Source organism: Crotalus tigris, unplaced genomic scaffold (genome assembly GCF_016545835.1).
Source record: "Crotalus tigris isolate CLP2741 ecotype Arizona unplaced genomic scaffold, ASM1654583v1 scf7180000021161.317274829:111860, whole genome shotgun sequence".
Lineage (NCBI taxonomy): Eukaryota > Metazoa > Chordata > Lepidosauria > Squamata > Viperidae > Crotalus > Crotalus tigris.
The window spans coordinates 44,854-63,640 of NW_024098374.1; the positions used below are offsets into that span (position 1 = coordinate 44,854).

General features: G+C 45.3%; 1 protein-coding gene across 1 annotated transcript in view; it reads right to left on the reverse strand.

The window, feature by feature from the left end:
* The window catches only part of WNT11 (Wnt family member 11), a 48,908-nt gene extending 30,421 nt beyond the window's left edge, over positions 1-18,487 (reverse strand). Inside the window, 1 exon segment of the mRNA XM_039369557.1 lies at positions 18,036-18,487. Within this exon segment, the coding sequence (XP_039225491.1) occupies positions 18,036-18,112 (77 nt within the window). The 5' untranslated portion in view covers positions 18,113-18,487.
* Between the last annotated feature and the right edge of the window lie 300 nt (positions 18,488-18,787).

The window sequence follows — 18,787 nt, forward strand, 5'->3', positions numbered from 1 at the left end:
CTGTGCGATGATTGATAATAATAATAATAAAGTTGGAAGGGACCTTGGAGGTCATCTGGTCCAACCCCCTGCTCAGGCAGGAAACCCTATACCATTTCGGACAAATGGCTGTCCAGTCTCTTCTTAAAACTTCCAGTGTTGGAGCATTCACCGCTTCTGGAGGCAGGTGGTTCCACTGGTTGATTGTTCTCACTGTCAGGAAGTTTCTCCTTAGTTCCAGGTTGCTTCTCTCCTTGATTAGTTTCCACCCGTTGCTTATCCTGCCTTCAGGCGCTTTGGAAAATAGCTTGACTGCCTCTTCTTTGTGGCAACCCCTGAGATACTGGAAGACTGCTATCATGTCCCCCCTGGTCCTTCTTTTCATTAAACTAGACATACCCAATTCCAGCAACCATTCCTTCTATGGTTTAGCCTCCAGTCCCCTAATCATATTTGTTGCTCTTCTCTGCGCTCTTTCTAGAGTCTCAACATCTTTTTTACATCGTGGTGACCAACTCACACAGGTTACACAACCCATTTTGCCTACCCTATAAGGTTCCATCCAAAAAAGGTGCCGGAACTCTGTTCTGGGCGTTCTATGACAAAAAAAAGCCCTAGATATAGATACAGATATATAGATATAGATATAGAGATAGACATATAGATAGATAGACAGACAGACAGACAGAGAGAGAGATAGAGAGATAGATACTATGGTTTAATAACCTCTGGCAAATTTAGCCTTCTTGCTTGCCCAATTTAAAAAAATAATAATAATCAGAAGTTGGAAGGCTTTGGGGAGGTGAGGATGGTGGGTCATAGCACGAAGGAAGACTGCTTGGGTTCCGGATTCCAATTCCTCCGAGAACGAGTTGGAAAAGTTTCCTGATTTAATAAAAGCATCTGATTGAAAGCTTCTCTAATCCAGGGCTTTTAACTGAGGCCATTCAATCCATTTACTTCTGCCATAAAATCCATCCATTAAGGACCACCGTCCACTTGGAGGCCCGGCAGTTGGAATTGAGCCAGTTCCACATGGCCAGATGGAGGCTCTGCAAGCATGATGGGATTGAGGTGAAGGTCCTTTTGCAATTGGGATCCCTAAAGGCACTTCGCATGAGCAAACATTGGAATGGTTGACCTCTCTGTGAAATGCAACCGTAGCCGCTGTCTGTGAGTGGACCATGAAATGTTAACATTTTCCTAGCACATTCCCAAATGACCCGAATTGTTGTCAGTTCTTGCCAGAATTTCCATTTTCCATTCCAACTACATTACAAGGATGACTTCCTTTCTCTGGGGAGAACAAATGGCTGATTGGCAGCCCCTAAAGATGACTCTCCACTGGATAGGAGGAGATTATTTTTCCACCCTGATCCGTTTCTAACAAAATGAAATTCCTATCTATCTATCTATCTATCTATCTATCTATCTATCTATCTATCTATATCTATCTATCTATCTATCTATCTATCTATATCTATTTATCTATCCATCTCTATCTCTATGTATCTCTATCTCTGTCCATTCATCTCTATAACTGTCTGTCTCTGTCTGTCTGTCTGTCTGTCTATCATTTATCCATCCATCCATCAATCTATATTTGTCCGTCTGTCTGTCTATCTGTCCATCCATCCATCATCTATCATCTATCTATCTATCTATCTATCTATCTATCTATCTATCTATCTATCTATTTATCTATCTATCTATCTATATCCCTATCTATATCTCTATCTCTATGTATCTCTACCTCTATCCATCCATCTCTATATCTATCTGTCTCTGTCTGTTTGTCTGTCTGTCTATCTATCTATCTATCATTTATCCATCCATCAATCTATATTTGTCTGTCTATCTGTTTATCTGTCTATCCATCCATCCATCCATCCATCCATCATCTATCATCTATCATTTTTCCATCCATCCATCCTTCCATCCATCCATGCATATTCAGTTTCCTATCTTCCTCTCTCTCTCTCTCTCTCTTATCTGTCTGTCTATCTATCTATCTATCTATCTATCTATCTATCTATCTATCTATCTATCTTATCTATCTCTATCCATCCATCTTCCCTATCTATCTACTGTATCTATCTATCTATCTATCTATCTATCTATCTATCTATCTATCTATCTATCTATCTATCTGTCTATCCATCCATTCATCTATCTATTTTATCTATCTCTATGTATCTATGTATGTATCTATGTATCTATCCATCCATCCATCCATCCATCCATCTTATCTATCTGTATGTATGTATGTATGTATCTATCTATCTATCTATCTATCTATCTATCTATCTATCTATCTAATCATCTGCATCTATGTATCTATCCATCTTATCTGTCTATCATCTATCTATATTTATCTTATCAAATTATCTATCTATATCTATATGTATCTATCCATCCATCTTATCTGTCTTCCTCTGTTTGGCTGTCTATCTCTAACATTTCTTTCTATATCTCTGTCTGCCATCTATCTATCTATAGATCTGTCTATCATCTCTATCTATCTATCTATCTATCTATCTATCTATCTATCTATCTATCTATCTATCTATCTATCTATCTATCTCTATTATTTAAAGATGGGACCCAAACGTTTGTAAAAGTTACAAAAAAGATTTGGGATGTTCCAAGCCTTTTGTGCAAGACATCCCAGTGAGGGGGATTGACTGGTGGCTGGGAACATTGTGCAGTGTGAAAGCAAACCAAGGAATCCAGCTAGTTCTTGGGTTTTACTGTTTCTCATCGAATGAGGCGTGCCTAAAAGAGCTGGCCGCACTGGATAAATTCAGCCTCTGATCGTCTTTCATTGTTGAGAGTTTTGTTTCCAAACTTTTTAATAAGAAACATCATTTCTATAAACCGGTCTTCTCTGATCTAGAGGCTTGGGACTATGACCCCATCATTCCCATCATGCTGGTTGGCAGTGATGGGAATTGTAATCCACTGGGTCTTGAGGGCACCAGGAGAAAGAAAGACACGCATTGTGGCTTGATGGAATTGCCAAAAATTGCAAAGCAGCATCAGATGTACCTAAGAATACTTTTGGTCAGACCGTATTTTGGAAAGCAAATGGACTTGTAATCTCTGGATTGAAATGTTCTTTTTTTGTGCTCCTCTGGGTTTTAAATGTATTTATTCGTCATATTTTTACAGCTGCCAGCCTCACCATAAAAGTGAGTCTATGCAAGCCATCTGTCAGGCTAAAGTAGGCTGGGCTGAGAGCGAGTGACTGGCCCAGGTCACCTAGCTGGTTTTCAGATCTAAGGTGGGATTAGAACTCAGGGTCTCCCTCTTTCTAGCCAGGGGCCTTAACCACTAGACCAGATTGGTTCTCGGTACGAATTAGACTTCACTGAGAATTCACGAAGTGAAATTTAAATTGTGGCGATCCAGTTTTGGTCACCACGATATAAAAAAGATGTTGAGACTCTAGAAAGAGTGCAGAGAAGAGCAACAAAGATGATCAGAGGACTGGAGGCTAAAACATACAAGGAGCGGCTGCTGGAATTGTGATTGTCTAGTTTAATGAAGAGAAGGACGAGGGGGGACATGATAGCAGTCTTCTAATATCTCAGGGGCTGCCCCAAAGAAGAGGGAGTCAAGCTGGTCTCCAAAGCAACTGAAGGCAGGACAAGAAGCAATGGATGGAAACTCATCAAAGAGAGAAGCAACCTGGAACTAAGGAGAAACTTCCTGACAGTTAGAACAATTAACCAGTGGAACAACCTGCCTCCAGAAGTTGTAGGTGTTTCATCACTGGAAGTTTTTAAGAAGAGATTGAACAACCATTTATCTCAAATGGTAAGGTTTCCTGCCTGAGTATGGGGTTGGACTAGAGGACCTCCAAGGTCACTTACAACTCTGTTATTCTGTTGTTATTATTAGAATAGAATAGAATAGAATAGAATAGAATAGAATAGAATAGAATAGAATAGAATAGAATAGAATAGAATAGAGAGATAAAAAGAATGGGATGGGATGGGATGGGATGGGATAGGATAGGAATAAGAATAGAATAGAATATAGAAGAATAGAATAGAATATAGAATAGAATAGAATAACCAATGAATAGAATAGAATAGAATAGAATAGAATAGAATAGAATAGAATAGAATAGAATAGAATAGAATAGACGGGACCTTGGAGGTCTTCTAGTCCAGCCCCCTGCTCAAGTAGGAAGAACTATACCATCTCAGACAAGTGACTGTCTGGCCTATTCTTAAAAACCTCCAGGGATGGAACGCCCACAATTTCTGGTGGCAAGCTGTTCCACTGGTTGATTGTCCTCACTGTCAGGAAGTTTCTCCTTAATTCCAGGTTGCTTCTCTCTTTGATCAGTTTCCAGCCATTGTTTCTCGTCCTTCCCTCTGCATAATAATTATGATTACGCACTTGTGATTCCAAGCTAGAATTGACTCAGAGTCTTAGCTTGATGAAAAAAATAAATAGGCAAGGCTGGAAAAAGATATATCAGCTTTTCTGCGACAGTCATAAGTGTGAGGAACCGGTTGTAGAGCCACTGTCGATTCAAAGAGTCATTAAATGAACGGTTGCCCAGGGAGTCCTTGACTTACAACTGTTCATTTAGTGACCGTTCAAAGTCACAACGGCACTATAAAGTGACTTATGATCATTTTTAAGAAGAGACTGGACAGCCATTTGTCTGAAATGGTACAGGGTTCCTACCTGATCAGAGGGTTGGACTAGATGACCTCCAAGGTCCCTTCCAACTCTATTATTATTATTATTATTATTATTATTATTATTATTATTATTATTATTCACACTTAGAACATTGCAGCATCCCCAGGGTCACCCCACACTTAGCAACTGACTCATACTTACGACAGTGGCAGTCTTCCCGGGGATCACGTGATCCCCTTTTGCGACCGTCTGACAAGCAAAGTCAGTGGGGGGAAGCCGGACTTGCTTAGTGACCGGGATTTCTAACGTAAAGAACTGCAGTGATTCGCTTAACGACGATGGCAAGGAGATCGTAAAAGGGGGCAAAACTCACTTAACAACTGTCTCATTTGGCGGCAGACATTTTGGGCTCCATTGTAGTCATATGAAGAGGGGACTAGCTGCAGTTGACAACTTCACCGTGGTCCATCGACTAGGTTTATTTCGCCCTGCAATCCACGGTTGCATTCACATAACACGCCATACTAAAGCCTGGAAACCCTATGATAGCTTAATGCAGACATGTCAAACACAAGGTCCGGGGGCCAGATGCGGCCCGCGAAGTGGTTTCGTGTGGCCCGCGAAGCCATCCTGGAAACAGTGAGGGAACGGCCCCCACTGCCTTGGCCCTGGCCCAGGCCGGCCGGAAGCCAATGTACAATTTTGTGGTGGCCATCTATGCTGCAACGCATTCAGTCTTAGCTCCACAAGGCCGTCCGGAAACAGCGAGGAACCGGCCCCTGCTGCATTGGTCCCGTCCCCTGGGTGCATGCTGGGGAGGGGTCCCCCTTTGTGAGGAATGAAGAAATGCACCATGCCTTGGCACTTGCCCCGGTCCCACCCCCTTCTGCCAGAGAACCTCAGGTCTGTCCCACTCCTGCCCAGGCCCCCACAGGCACCCTTGATGCGAATGATGTAGAGCTGGCCACGCCCACCCAGTAGGCCACACCCACTCCATCCACACCCACCCAGTAGGCCGCACCCACCCTGGCCACACACCCCAGCCCCCCCCCCGAGGGCAACCGCAATGTTGATGAGGCCCTCAATGAAATTGAGTTTGACACCCCTAGATTAGATGATAGATAGATAGAGAGATAATGAATATATTAGATGATAGGTAGATGATAGATAGATAGATAGATAGATAGATAGATAGATAGATAGATAGATAGATAGACAGATTAGATATATGAATGATTAGATATAAACAAGACAGATAATGAATAGATTAGATGATAGATAGATAGATAGATAGATAGATAGATAGATAGATAGATAGATAGATAGATAGATAGATAGATTAGATCAGACATGTCAAACACAAGGCCCGGGGGGTGGATGCGGCCCGCGAAGTGGTTTCGTGGGGCCCGCGAAGCCATCCTGGAAACAATGAGGAAACGGCCCCCACTGCCTTGGCCCTGGCCTAGGCCGGCCGGGAGCCAATGTACAATTTTGTGGTGGCCATCTATGCTGAAACGCATTCAGTCTTAGCTCCACAAGGCCGTCTGGAAACAGCGAGGAACCAGCCCCTGCTGCATCGGCCCTGACCCCTGGGTGCATGCTGGGGAGGTGTCCCCCTTTGTGAGGAATGAAGAAATGAACCATCACCTGGAAGTGGCCAGCAAATGGCCCTCGCCTACTTCACATATCCGGCTTGATGGGCTCTACCTCGTCCCACCCCCTTCTGCCAGAGACCCTCAGATCTGTCCCATTCCTGCCCAGGCCCCCCACAGGCACCCTTGACGCGAATGATGTAGAACTGGCCACGCCCACCCAGTAAGCCACACCCACTCCATCCATGCCCACCCAATAGGCCGCACCCACTCCATCCACGCCCACCCAGTAGGCCGCACCCACCCTGGCCAACCCCCCCCCCGAGGGCAACCACAATGCTGATGCGGCCCTCAATGAAATTGAGTTTGACACCCCTGGCGTAATGGGAGTCACCCACCATGCCGAAGTTCCTGTAGTAGACTATCCACAAGCTCACCAACTCCGGTTGAGCCTAGCCTAGTCTGCGGTGTGAGCAGATCCCGCCGGGGCGAGGAGGTGGCCAACATCTTTTTTAAAAAAAAACCCTGCATATTTTTACTTCTGCGTGGCATGAAAACGAGACAGATGCACAAACTAAGCTCACTAAATGAAATTAAACAGTAAAGGTTCGGACAGCAAGACCTACGAAAGAGCCCCAGTCGATTTCACAGGCACCTTTTATTTGGGCTGCCTAAATTCTTTATTGTCTGCCCACAATTTTTTTTCAGGGTTGCCTCGTTTTTATTCCATCTATCCCTGCAGCAAAAACTCTGGCAGGTTTTGGTTTTTTTTTTCCCTGCCAAGTTTTGTTCAGCCTGATGTAAAATAATTTGTTTTGGCATTTCCTTCCAAGGATTCTGGTGAAATTCTCTTGGCTTATTCCTTTCTTTGGTGAGAAGGAAGGAGAAGGAGAAAAAGAAGAGGGAGAGAAGGAGATGAAGGAGAAGAGGTGAGGAAGGAGATGAAGAAGGAGAAGGAGGAGAGGGGGAGAAGGAGAAGGAGAAGCAGCAGGAGGAGGAGGAGAAGAAGATGAGGAAGGAGGAGGAGATGAAGAAAAAAGAGGAGGAGGAGGAAGAGAAGGAGATGAGGAAGGAGAAGGAGAAAAAGAGGGAGAGAAGGAGGAGGTGAAAGGAGGAGGAGGAAGAGATAATCAAGGAGGAGGGGATGAAGAAGGAGGAGAAAGAGGAGGAGGAGGAGATTAGGAAGGAGAAGGAGAAAGGGGAGAGGGGAGAAGGAGATGGAGGAGGAGAAAGAGGAGAAGGAGGTGAGGAAGGAGGGGATGAAGAAAGAAAGAGGAGAGAGGGAGATGAAGGAGGAGGAGATGAGGAAGGAGTAGAAAGAGGAGGAAGAGGAGGAAGAGAAGGAGAAAAAGGAGAGGGGGAGAAGAAAAAGGAGGAGGAGAAAAAAGAGAAGGAGGTGAGGAAGGAGGAGGGGATGAAGAAGGAGGAGGAGAAGGGGAGAGGTGAAGGAGGAGAAGGAGGAGGAGATGAAGAAGGAGTAGAAAGAGGAGGAAGAGAAGGAGAAAAAGGAGAGGGGTAGAAGAAAAAGGAGAAGAAAAAAGAGAAGGAGGTGAGAAGGAGGAGGGGATGAAGAAGGAGGAGGAGAGGGGGAGAGGTGAAGGAGGAGAAAGAGGAGGAAGAAGAGAAGGTGATGAGGAAAGAGAAGGAGAAAAAGGAGAGGAGGAGAAAGAGATGAAGAAGGAGAAGGAGAAGGAGGGGAGAGAAGGAGATGAAGGAAGAGTTAAAAGCTCACCTAAGCTCAGAGCTCAGTTTTCTTTCCTTTTCTTTCTTTTCGAATCATGCACAGTCCCATCTGGGCTTGCCGTCGAACAAGGCTGGGTTAGGCCTCGCTTTTTAAAATAAAATAAAATAAAATAAACAACAACAAATGCACTAGCAGACATTCTCTGCTGATCCCTCTACGTCGCTACCATTCTCCTCGTCTCGCCTCCCCGCCCCAAAACTCGGTATTGTTTTGCGGTCTTTAAGAGAGGAAGGGAGAAAAAAAAAAAAAGAACTTATTACTGTTCTTCGGTCTTTCTTTCCCGCCAAGTAATATAAACAAGTGTCAAATTAAATTTCAACGATAGCGGAGGGGCTTTTCAAATCGCGTTAGGGATGCTGTCAGGAAAGGGGGCAGCTCATCGCCAAGGACGGATCGGGTACCCGCTTAATTACTTCGGGCGAGTAGAATCAATTCATTTCGGATCAGAAAGATGCCACGGCAGATAAAGCGTTGGAAGCGGTTTCCGTCTTCTTCGGTCTGGGGAACCGAGCTTTGCGCCATCGGAGAGGGACCCCGTTGAGGACTGTGTGCAGAGCTCCGCCTTCAGAAGTACCGTCGTGGGCACGGGCCTTTCAGAACTAATTGTTCAAAACTACCCACAACCCCACAGTCGAGCCGACAATTTCTGTTGCTAAGTGATGAAAGTTAGCCCAGAAGGAAATATTAAAAAGGGCAGAAAAATATATTTTTCCTCAAAAGGACTTTTTAAAACCAAACTTGGCCCCAAATCTATCTCTGTCCCAAGCAAGAGCTAGCCCCATACAAATGCAAATGTAAAACCATCAGAAAGTTGGAGCCAGAGCAATCAAGAAGACAAAAGAGAAGATCTGCATACCCCACCCAAACTCTAGGAGTCAGCCCCATCACCTGGGAAGCAGGATATGATAATAGAATTAAACCACAGATATCAAGGCCTAGACAAACACTCAGAAACAGCCTCAAGGTTCATGCCACAGGAACAGGAAACTATTCCAAACAAAAGGCTAGGGGGGGTATAAAAGCCTACTGCCCCATGTGCTCAGCCCTTCGCTCTCTTCTTCTCTCCTCTGCACTTTCCTGAAGAACCATCTTTCTGCAATAAACTGTAACCTTCTTCCCAAAGCAGTCGCCATGTTTGCTTATTTATTCCCGGCTTGGATGAACCAGGATGAAGACCTTACTTCTAACACTAAGCGGTTCAGCGAGCTGCGCCTCGTTTTACGCCTTTTTCTTGACAGCGTTGTGAAGTGAATCTGAGCCTTCAGAATTCAAGCAGGAGACGCTGTACCGTGTTGGACAAATGGCTGTCCAGTCTCTTCTTAAAACTCTCCAGTGATGGAGCAGCCACAACTTCTGGTGGCAAGGCGTTCCACTGATTAATTGTTCTAACTGTCAGGAAGTTTCTCCTTAGTTCAAGGTTGCTTCTCTCCTTGATTAGTTTCCATCCGTTGCGTCCTGCCTTCAGGTGCTTTGGAGAATAGGTTGTCCACCATCAGTGCTAGAAGGGAGTGTGGTTTGCAGGGAGGAGGAAGAGGAGGAGTAGAGGAGGAGGGAGAGGAGGAGGAAGAGAAGGAGGAGGAGGACAATTGTTGGGTCCTGGTTCTCTCTAAGCTTGGTTATTTTCTTGCAGACATTTCATGAGGAAGCTAGGTAACATCATCAATCTAGAAGGAGAAGGGAGGAGGGGGAGAAGGAGGAGGAGTGGAGAGGAGGGGGAGGGGAAGGAGGAGTGGAGGGGAGGAGGAGAAGAGGAGGTGGGGGAGGAGGGGAGGAGGAGAAGAGGAGGTGGGGGAGGAGGGGAGGAGGAGGAGGAGGAGAAGGAGAGGAAGAGGAGGAAAAGGAAGAGGAAAGGAGAGGAGGAGGAGGAGGGAAGGAGGAGGAGGAAGAGGAGGAGGAGGAGGAAGACAATTGTTGGGTCCTTGGTGCTCTCTCAGCTTGGCTGTTTTCTTGCAGACATTTCATGACTAAGCTAGGTAACATCATCAATCTAGAAGGAGAAAGGGGGAGGAGGGGGGAGAAGGAGGAGGAGAGGAGGCAGAGGAGAGGAGGCGGAGGGGAGGAGGAAGTGGAGGAGAGGAAGAGAAGGAGGAGAGGAAGAGGAGGAAAAGGAAAATGCGGAGAGGAGGAGAGGAGAAGGGAAGGAGGAGGAGAGGAGGAGGAAGAGGAGGAGGAGGAGAGGAAGAAAAGGAAGAGAAAAGGAAAATGCGGAGAGGAGGAGAGGAGGAGAAGGGAAGGAGGAGGAGAGGAGGAGGAAGAGGAGAAGGAGAGAAAGAAAAGGAAGAGAAAAGGAAAATGCGTAGAGGAGGAGAGGAGGAGGAAGAGGAGAAGGAGGAGAGGAAGAAAAGGAAGAGAAAAGGAAAATGCGGAGAGGAGGAGGAGGAGGAGGAGGAAGAGGAGTCCTTGACACTCTCTAAGGTTGCTTGTTTTCTTGCAGACGTTTCATTACCCAACTAGCTAACACCATCAGTGCTAGAAGGGAGTTGGGGTTTGCTCTCTGCAAGCAAGCTACTTTGTAGTTAAACAAGAAGGCCCACCCCACTCCCTTCTAGCACTGATGAGGTTACCTAGTTTAGGCAATGAGACGTCTGCCAGGAAACCTCCCAGCTCAGAGAGCACCAGGGACCCAACAATTGTCTTCCTCCTACCTCCCTCGCTGGCTTTTACTTGGCACCGATGTGAGATTTATTTATTTACTTATTTCGCCGTGCAAGAAAGTAGAGGCAGGACCCTCTTGGCCTTTGGCAAACGAGGTTTGCTCTCTGGAGCAGAACGAAGAGAACCAACGTCGGCTGCCCTTGTGGACTCCCTTACAGGATTAAAGAGGGAAGACAATTGTCTGTGAACAGAGAGCCAACTTCCGCAGGCTTGTGAGCTCATGACTCGGGACAGAACACTATGACCTAGAAACTTGGAGCTCAACAAATCAGAAGTTAAATATTAAGTAGCAACTGTGAGAGGGATCTCGGAGTCCTAGTGGACAATCACTTAAATAGGAGCCAGCCGTGTGCCAAAAAAGCCAACACAGTGCTGGGCTGCATCAACAGAGGGATAGAATCAAGATCACGTGAAGGGTTAATACCACTTTACAAGGCCATGGTAAGGCCACACTTGGAATCCTGCATCCAGTTTTGGTCACCGCTATATAAAAAAGAGCTTGAGACTCTAGAAAGACTGCAGAGAAGAGCAACAAAGATGATTAGGGGACTGGAGGCTAAAGCATAGAAGGAACGGTTGCTGGAATTGGGTATGTCTAGTTTAACGAAGAGAAGTGGGGACATGATAGCAGTGTTCCAGTATCTCAGGGGCTGCCCCAAAGAAGAGGGAGTCAAGCTATTCTCCAAAGCGCCTGAAGGCAGGACAAGAAGCAACGGATGGAAGCTAACCAAGGAGAGAAGCAACCTAGAACTAAGGAGAAACTTCCTGACAGTGAGAACAATTAATCAGTAGAAGAGCCTGCCTCCAGAAGCGGTGAATGCTCCAACACTGGAAGTTTTCAAGAAGAGACTGGACAGCCGTTTGTCCGAAATGGTGTAGGGCAGTGGTTCTCAACCTTTCTAATGCCGCGACCCCATAATACAGTTCCCCATGTTGTGGTGACCCCCAACCACTTATACATCACCGGGCGCCAGGGGCGTGGCCAAAGAAAAGGGGGAAAAAAAATGGCGGACAGCCTTGTTTGGCGACCCCCGTGAAATGGTCGTTCAACCCCAAATGGGGTCTCGACCCACAGGTTGAGAACCACTGGTGTAGGGTTTCCTGCCTGAACAGGGGGTTGGACTAGATGACCTCCAAGGTCCCTTCCAACGTTATTGTTGTTGTTGTTATTATTATTATTATTATTATTATTATTATTATTATTATTATTATTATTAAGTGCTGCTGACTGAGCGGGCCTAAGCCAACGGCAGGGGTTGCCTTGTGGACTTCAAACGGAGAATGCACTGATTATTACCTGAACCTTGGTCTACCCAATTTTTAGAGAAATCTCACCTTCTAGCCCAGTGGTTCTCAACCTGTGGGTCGTGACCCCATTTGGGGTCGAACGACCATTTCACGGGGTCGCCAAACAATGCGATCCGCCATTTTTTTGTCAGCTGGCAGCACCGCGCATGTGCGCCGTGCCACGCATGTGCGTTGCGCATATGCGCGCTGCCGCGCATGGGGGCGGTGCCACGCATGAGGGCGGCGGCGTGCATGGGGGCGGCGCCGTGCATGTGCGCTGCGCATGGGGGCGCCGCCGCGCATGCGTGCCGCGTCCTTATGACCGGGGTCGCCACAAAAAAAAGGTTGAGAACCACTGTTCTAGCCCCATCTCACGATGCTCCCGCAAGAAAGACTATCTTTAAGAAGTGGGCCATTTTTGCAAAAATCCGATCAGGTGCAAGCCAAACCTCAATGAAATAAGAGCCCATTTTCAGCTTCCTTTCATATTCTCCGTTTCCCCCCATCCATCCATCCATCCATCCATCCATTCCTGGGCAATAAACCATCCTAAATATTGCTTTTACAAGTTACAGATAATCCTCGATTTACGACCACGTCTGAGCCTAAAAGTTCCAGCCAGACAGTCTTTAAGTGGGTTTTGCCCCATTTTGTGACCGTTTTTGCCGCCGCCGTTCAGCGAATGACTGCAGCGGTTAAGTCAGTAACCCGGTTATGAAATGAATCCTGCTTCCCCATTGTCTTTGCTTGTCAGAAGGTCGCAAAACGGGGATCGCGTGACACACACACACACACACACACACGACTCTGCGACCGTCGTAAATATGAGGGAGTTGCCGTCTGAATTTTGATCACGGGGATGCTGCGACGGTTGTGTGGAAATCGGTCCTAAGTCCCTTTTTTCACAGCCGTTGTGATTTTTCCTAAACTGGGGCTGAAGATTTTGCAGAAATATTTCTTGAAACTATTCATTGTTTTGTTCTGTTTTTCTTTTTTAAAAAATGTGTGTGTGTGTGTGTGTGTGTGTGTGTGTGTGTGTGTGTGGAGAGAGAGAGAGAGAGAGAGAGAGAAGGGATGATTCTTGCAACAGAAAATGTACCTTTGGGAGATTTAAGGTTCAAACTTGGCAACTTTAAGACTTGTGGACTTCAACTCCCAGAATACCTCAGCCAGGCACGCTGGCTCAAGAATTCTGGGATTTGAAGTCCGCATGTCATGAAGGGGCCATAGTTCCCCCATGCTGGCTGAGGAATTCTGGGAGTTGAAGTCCACGAGTCATGAAGGGGGCCATAGTTCCCCCATGCTGTCTGTGGAATTCTGGGAGTTGAAGTCCACAAGTCATGAAGGGGGCCATAGTTCCCCTATGCTGGCTGTGGAATTCTGGGAGTTGAAGTCCACAAGTCATGAAGCGGACATAGTTTCCCCATGCTGGCTGTGGAATTCTGGGAGTTGAAGTCCACAAGTCATGAAGGGGGCCATAATTCCCCCATGCTGGTTCAGGAATTCTGGGAGTTGAAGTCCGCAAGTCATGAAGGGGGCCATAGTACCCCCATCCTGGCTGAGGAATTCTGGGAGTTGAAGTCCACGAGTCTTAAAGTTGCCAAGTTTGAAGCCCCTTGATTTAAGGTTTTAAGCTAGGCCTTTAATTGCAGGTGCCAATTTGAGCACCTTCTTCTCTGCCTCGGGTGCTTGTGGTTGCAGAGGGCGCCTCCTGCTGGTCTATTTGAAAATCCCTTCCCAATTCCTCTGCTGGGGTTCTCTCCTCCATGCCTGAAAGGTTGAGGGTGGTTGAGGGTTGAGCCCAAATTGAATTAAATGCAGTGCAGCGAGGACAGAGGCGGAGAAGATAGATGGGCATCTGTGCCATTTTACATGCATTTCTGCATTTATTCAATGCATTGCAATGTATTCATTGTTATCCTTGCCTTATTGTTTTCTTTGTTGTTCTCCTTCCTTCCTTCCTTCCTTCCTTCCTTCTTCTCCCTTTTCTTTACTTCTTTCTCTTCCTCTTCTTTCTTTCTCCTTCAATTTCTTTCCTTCCTTTTTTCTTCCTTCCTTCCTTCCTCCTTTTCTTTACTTCTTCCTCTTCTTTCTTTCTCCTTCAATTTCTTTCCTTCCTTTTTTCTTCCTTTCTTTCTTCCTTTCTTCCTTCCTTCCTCCTTTTCTTTACTTCTTCCTCTTCTTTCTTTCTCCTTCAATTTCTCTTTTCTTCCTCCTTCCTTCCTTCCTTCCTTCCTTCTTTGTCTTTCTTTTTTTCTTTTTCTTCTTTCTTTCTTTCTCTTTCTTTTTCTCTCTTTGTCTCTTTCTCTCTCTCTTCTTTCTTTTTCTTTCTTTTTCTCTTTCTCTCTCTCTTTCTTTCTCTCTCTCTCTCTTTCTTTTTCTTTCTCTGTCCTCTTTCCCTTCCCCTTCCTCCTCCCCTCCCATCCTCTCATTTGTTCTCTCCTTTCCCCTTTCCTAGAATTTGCACTCTGTCCTTTTTAAAATATCACTCACCGAGAAGGATTTGGAGCCAGGCAATTTCTAAATTATATTAAACAAATTGTATTAAATCATTCAGATTCAAGCCGGTTTAGGAAGGAGACGAAAGAACCGGATCTCTTCTCTACCTGGAAAAGCATAGGTGTGGGTTGATTTACCAGTCTCTTTTCAGAACTCTGTTTCTCCCCCCCCAAAAAAAACCCTCTCCTAAATATTAAAATAAAAATGCTTCATCGTTAGAAAATTAAAAGGCAACTCGGACTGAAAAGTCCGCGCTAAACTTGGGAGTCAGCTTTGTGCAAAGGAAAAGTTGGTCCAGCTCTTCAGCTGGGGGAGCGTTCCTGCCTCTGAATCCATGTTCACATGTGCAGTCTGCGTGTGCATCCACATATCTCAGCTAACATGATAAGGCTGTTGCAATTAAGAGCAAAACTTGGGGGACTGTTGGATGGCTGCCAACCCACAAACATAGAAGAACAGCAGCAACTCTATTTGCATTGTATCTATTTATCTGAATCCTGCCTTTATTATTTTTTACAAATAACTCGAGGTGGCAAACATATCCAGCACAGCTTCCTCCTCCTATTTTCCCGACAAACAACAACCCTGCGAAGTGGGCTGGACTGCGAGAGAGAGGGACTGGCTCCAAGTCACCCACCTACAACTCACAGTTACCTGGGGATTGGTCCAAAATCACCCAGCTGGCTTTCATGGCTAAGATGGGACTAGAACTCACAGTCTCTTGGTGATTGGCCCAAAGTCACCCAGGTGTCTTTCATGGCTAAGGCGGGACTAGAACTCACAGTCTCCTGGTGATTGGCCCAAAGTCACTCAGCCGGCTTTCATCCCTAAGGTGGGACTAGAACTCACCGTCTCCTGGAGATGGATCCAAAATCACCCAGCTGACATTCATGCCTAAGGCAGGACTAGAATTCACCATCTCCTGGTGATTGGCCCAAAGTCACCCAATCGGCTTTCATGGCTAAGGCGGGACTAGAACTCACAGTCTTCTGGTGATTGATCCAAAGTCACCCAGCCAGTTTTCATGGCTAAGGCGGGACTAGAACTCACTATCTCCTTGTGATTGGCCCAAAGTCACTCAGCTGGCTTTCATAGCTAAGGCAGGACTAGAATTCACTGTCTCCTGGTGATTGGCTCAAAGTCACCCAGCTGACTTTCATGCCTAAGGCGGGACTAGAACTCACAGTCTTCTGGTGATTGATCCAAAGTCACCCAGCCAGTTTTCATGGCTAAGGCGGGACTAGAACTCTCAGTCTCCTGGTGATTGGCCCAAAATCACCCAGCCAGTTTTCATGGCTAAGGCGGGACTAGAACTCTCAGTCTCCTGGTGATTGGCCCAAAATCACCCAGCCAGTTTTCATGGCTAAGGCAGGACTAGAATTCACTGTCTCCTGGTGATTGGCCCAAAGTCACCCAGCTGGCTTTCACAGCTAAGGCATTTAGCCTGCTCATTACAACTGTAAGTCGTGATGGTCATAAAGCAGGTAACCCCATGACTGGATCCGATTTTATGAGCTTATTTGCAGCCCTTGTTAAATGAACGCCGTAGCTGTAAAGTGACCCATCACGGTCATTAAGCAAAAAAAAACTACACTTAGGAAGCAAAGCCCATAGTTCTCTACGAGGCGTTTTTTGTCAAAAACTGGAAGTAGGTGCCAGTTTTCAGCAAAAAACGTGACTTGCAGTGATACGACTCTCAATCATCAACGCAGTCAGGGGTGGGGTGGGGTGGGGGATTGTGCCCCTTGCAACTTTGGAGCTGGATTGTTAAGTGCCTTTGGGGGGAAGGTGGAGCCCGCTGTAATTTCGAACGGTCACAAACTCGAGGACTACCTGTAAGGGGCTAAGGTTGGGACGAGAAGAATATTTGCTTCTGGCTCTGAAAACCAGCCAGGATTTAGATGATGCAACGGAAGAATTGATGGCAAACCCTACATAAGACATTTCCTGAACATTCTTGCAGCCCACCCCCCACCCCCCCCCGCCCCCAAAGAGAAAGATTTTTCACAATATGATGAATTACCCCAAAGCACGCGGGGGAGAAACCTGATACACCTGTAATCACACACAGGGGTGGGATGGACAAATCTGCCAAATCTAATTTTGCTCCGGGTTTTTTTCCCCAGCCTTAAATTGACATCATATTCTTTCTTTTTCTTTCTTTCTTTCTTTCTTTCTTTCTTTCTTTCTTTCTTTCTTTCTTTCTTTCTTTCTCTGTTTCTCTTCTTTCCTCTCTTTCTTTCTTTCTTTCTCTTTCTTTCATTCTTTCTCTCTCCCTCTTCCTTCCTTTCTTTTTTTTCTTCCCTCTCTTCCTTCCTTCCTTCTTTCTTTCTCTCCTCTCTTCTTTCTCTTTCTTTCTCTCCCTTCATTCATTCATTCTTTCTTCCCTCTCTTTCTCTTTTCTTTCTTTCTTTCTCTTCATTCATTCATTCTTTGCTTCTTTCTTTCCTCTCTTCCTCCTTTCTTTCTTTCTCTTTTTTTCTTTCATTCATTCTTTCTCTCTCCCTCTTCCTTCCTTCCTTCTTTCTTTCTCTCCTCTCTTCTTTCTTTCTCTCTCCCTTCATTCATTCATTCTTTCTTCCCTCTCTTTCTCTTTTCTTTCTTTCTTTCTCTTCATTCATTCATTCTTTGTTTCTTTCTTTCCTCTCTTCCTCCTTTCTTTCTTTTTCTTTCTTTCATTCATTCTTTCTCTCTCCCTCTTCCTTCCTTCCTTTCTTTTTTCTTTCCTCTTTTCCTTCTTTCTTTCTCTCCTCTCTTCTTTCTCTTTCTTTCTCTCCCTTCATTCATTCTTTCTTTCTTCCCTCTCTTCCTCTTTTCTTTCTTTCTTTCTCTTCATTCATTCATTGTTTCTTTCTTTCCTCTCTTCCTCCTTTCTTTCTTTCTTTCTTTCTTTCTTTGTCTTTCTTTTTTTCATTCATTCTTTCTCTCTCCTTCTTCCTTCCTTCCTTTCTTTTTTCTTTCCTCTCTTCCTTCCTTCATTCTTTCTTTCTCTCCTCTCTTCCTTCTTTCTTTCTCCCTTCATTCATTCATTCTTTCTTCCCTCTCTTCCTCTTTTCTTTCTTTCTTTCTCTTCATTCATTCATTCTGTTTCTTTCTTTCCTCTCTTCCTCCTTTCTTTCTTTTTCATTCTTTCATTCATTCTTTCTCTCTCCCTCTTCCTTCCTTCCTTTCTTTTTTCTTTCCTCTCTTCCTTCCTTCATTCTTTCTCTCCTCTCTTCCTTCATTCTTTCTCCCTTCATTCATTCTTTCTTTCTTCCCTCTCTTCCTCTTTTCTTTCTTTTTTTCTTCCTTTCATTCTTTCTTTCTCTCTCCCTTCTTCCCTCCTTCCTTCCTTCCTTCCTTCCTTTCTCTCTCTCTCCATTCATTCATTCTTTCTTTCTTTCCTCTCTTCCTCCTTTCTTTCTTTCATTCTTTCTCTCTCCCTTCTTTCTTTCTGTCTGTCTGTCTTCCTTCCTTTCTTTTTTCTTTCCTCTTTTCCTTCCTTCATTCTTTCTTTCTTTCCTCTCTGGTTCTGTCCCCCACTCTAAAGCAATTCCTGCACATCTGAATAGATCCTGGCCTTTTTGTGTGTTTGTGTGGCCGTTATTTGTGAGAGGAGAGGGGGAAGAAAGACTTACAACCATCTGATCCCATTGCACGTCCCATTTTGCGAGACGAGAGCCAGGAGAAAGGTGATCAGGAATTGCCGCTTCATCCTGGTTCTTGGAGCGCTGGATCTCCCGGTGTCTTACAGGGTGACAATCAACAGGCTGCCTCTATTTCTCTGCCGGACGGGAAATTCCTCTTCTGTTTTTTCCTTGAGGTGGGGGGAAATATTTTCCTCCAGGCATGAACCTAAAATTGGAGATGAGAAGCAGAAGGTGGGGGTCATCCAGCTGCCTATAAGCCCACTACCCTCAAAAAGACAGAGCAAGGCGCGGTGGGAATTATGGCACCCTTCCCGCTTCTTCGTTCAAGCTGGTTGCATGTATTCAGCAGGATATGGCTCATAATGAACTTTTCATTCCTCTCTTCCTTCCTTTTCTCCCTCCCTCTTCTCCTTCCTTCCTTCATTCCTCCTTCCCTCCTTTCTTCCCTCCCTCCCTTCCTTTAATCTTCTTTCTTTCTTTCTTTCTTTCTTTCTTTCTTTCTTTCTTTCTTTCTTGTCCCTTCCTTCCTTCCTTCTCCCTCCCTCTTTTTTACTCTCTCTTTCACTTTCTCTTTCCTTCTTTCTTTCCTTCTCCCTCCCTTTTTCTTTCTCTCTTTCTTTCATCTATGTTTTTCTTTCTTCTCCCTTTCTCTTTCACTTTCTTTCTTTCCTTCTTTCTTTCCTTCCTTCTCCTTCCCTCTTTCTTTCTCTTTCTCTTTCTTTTTCCTTTCTTCCTTCTCC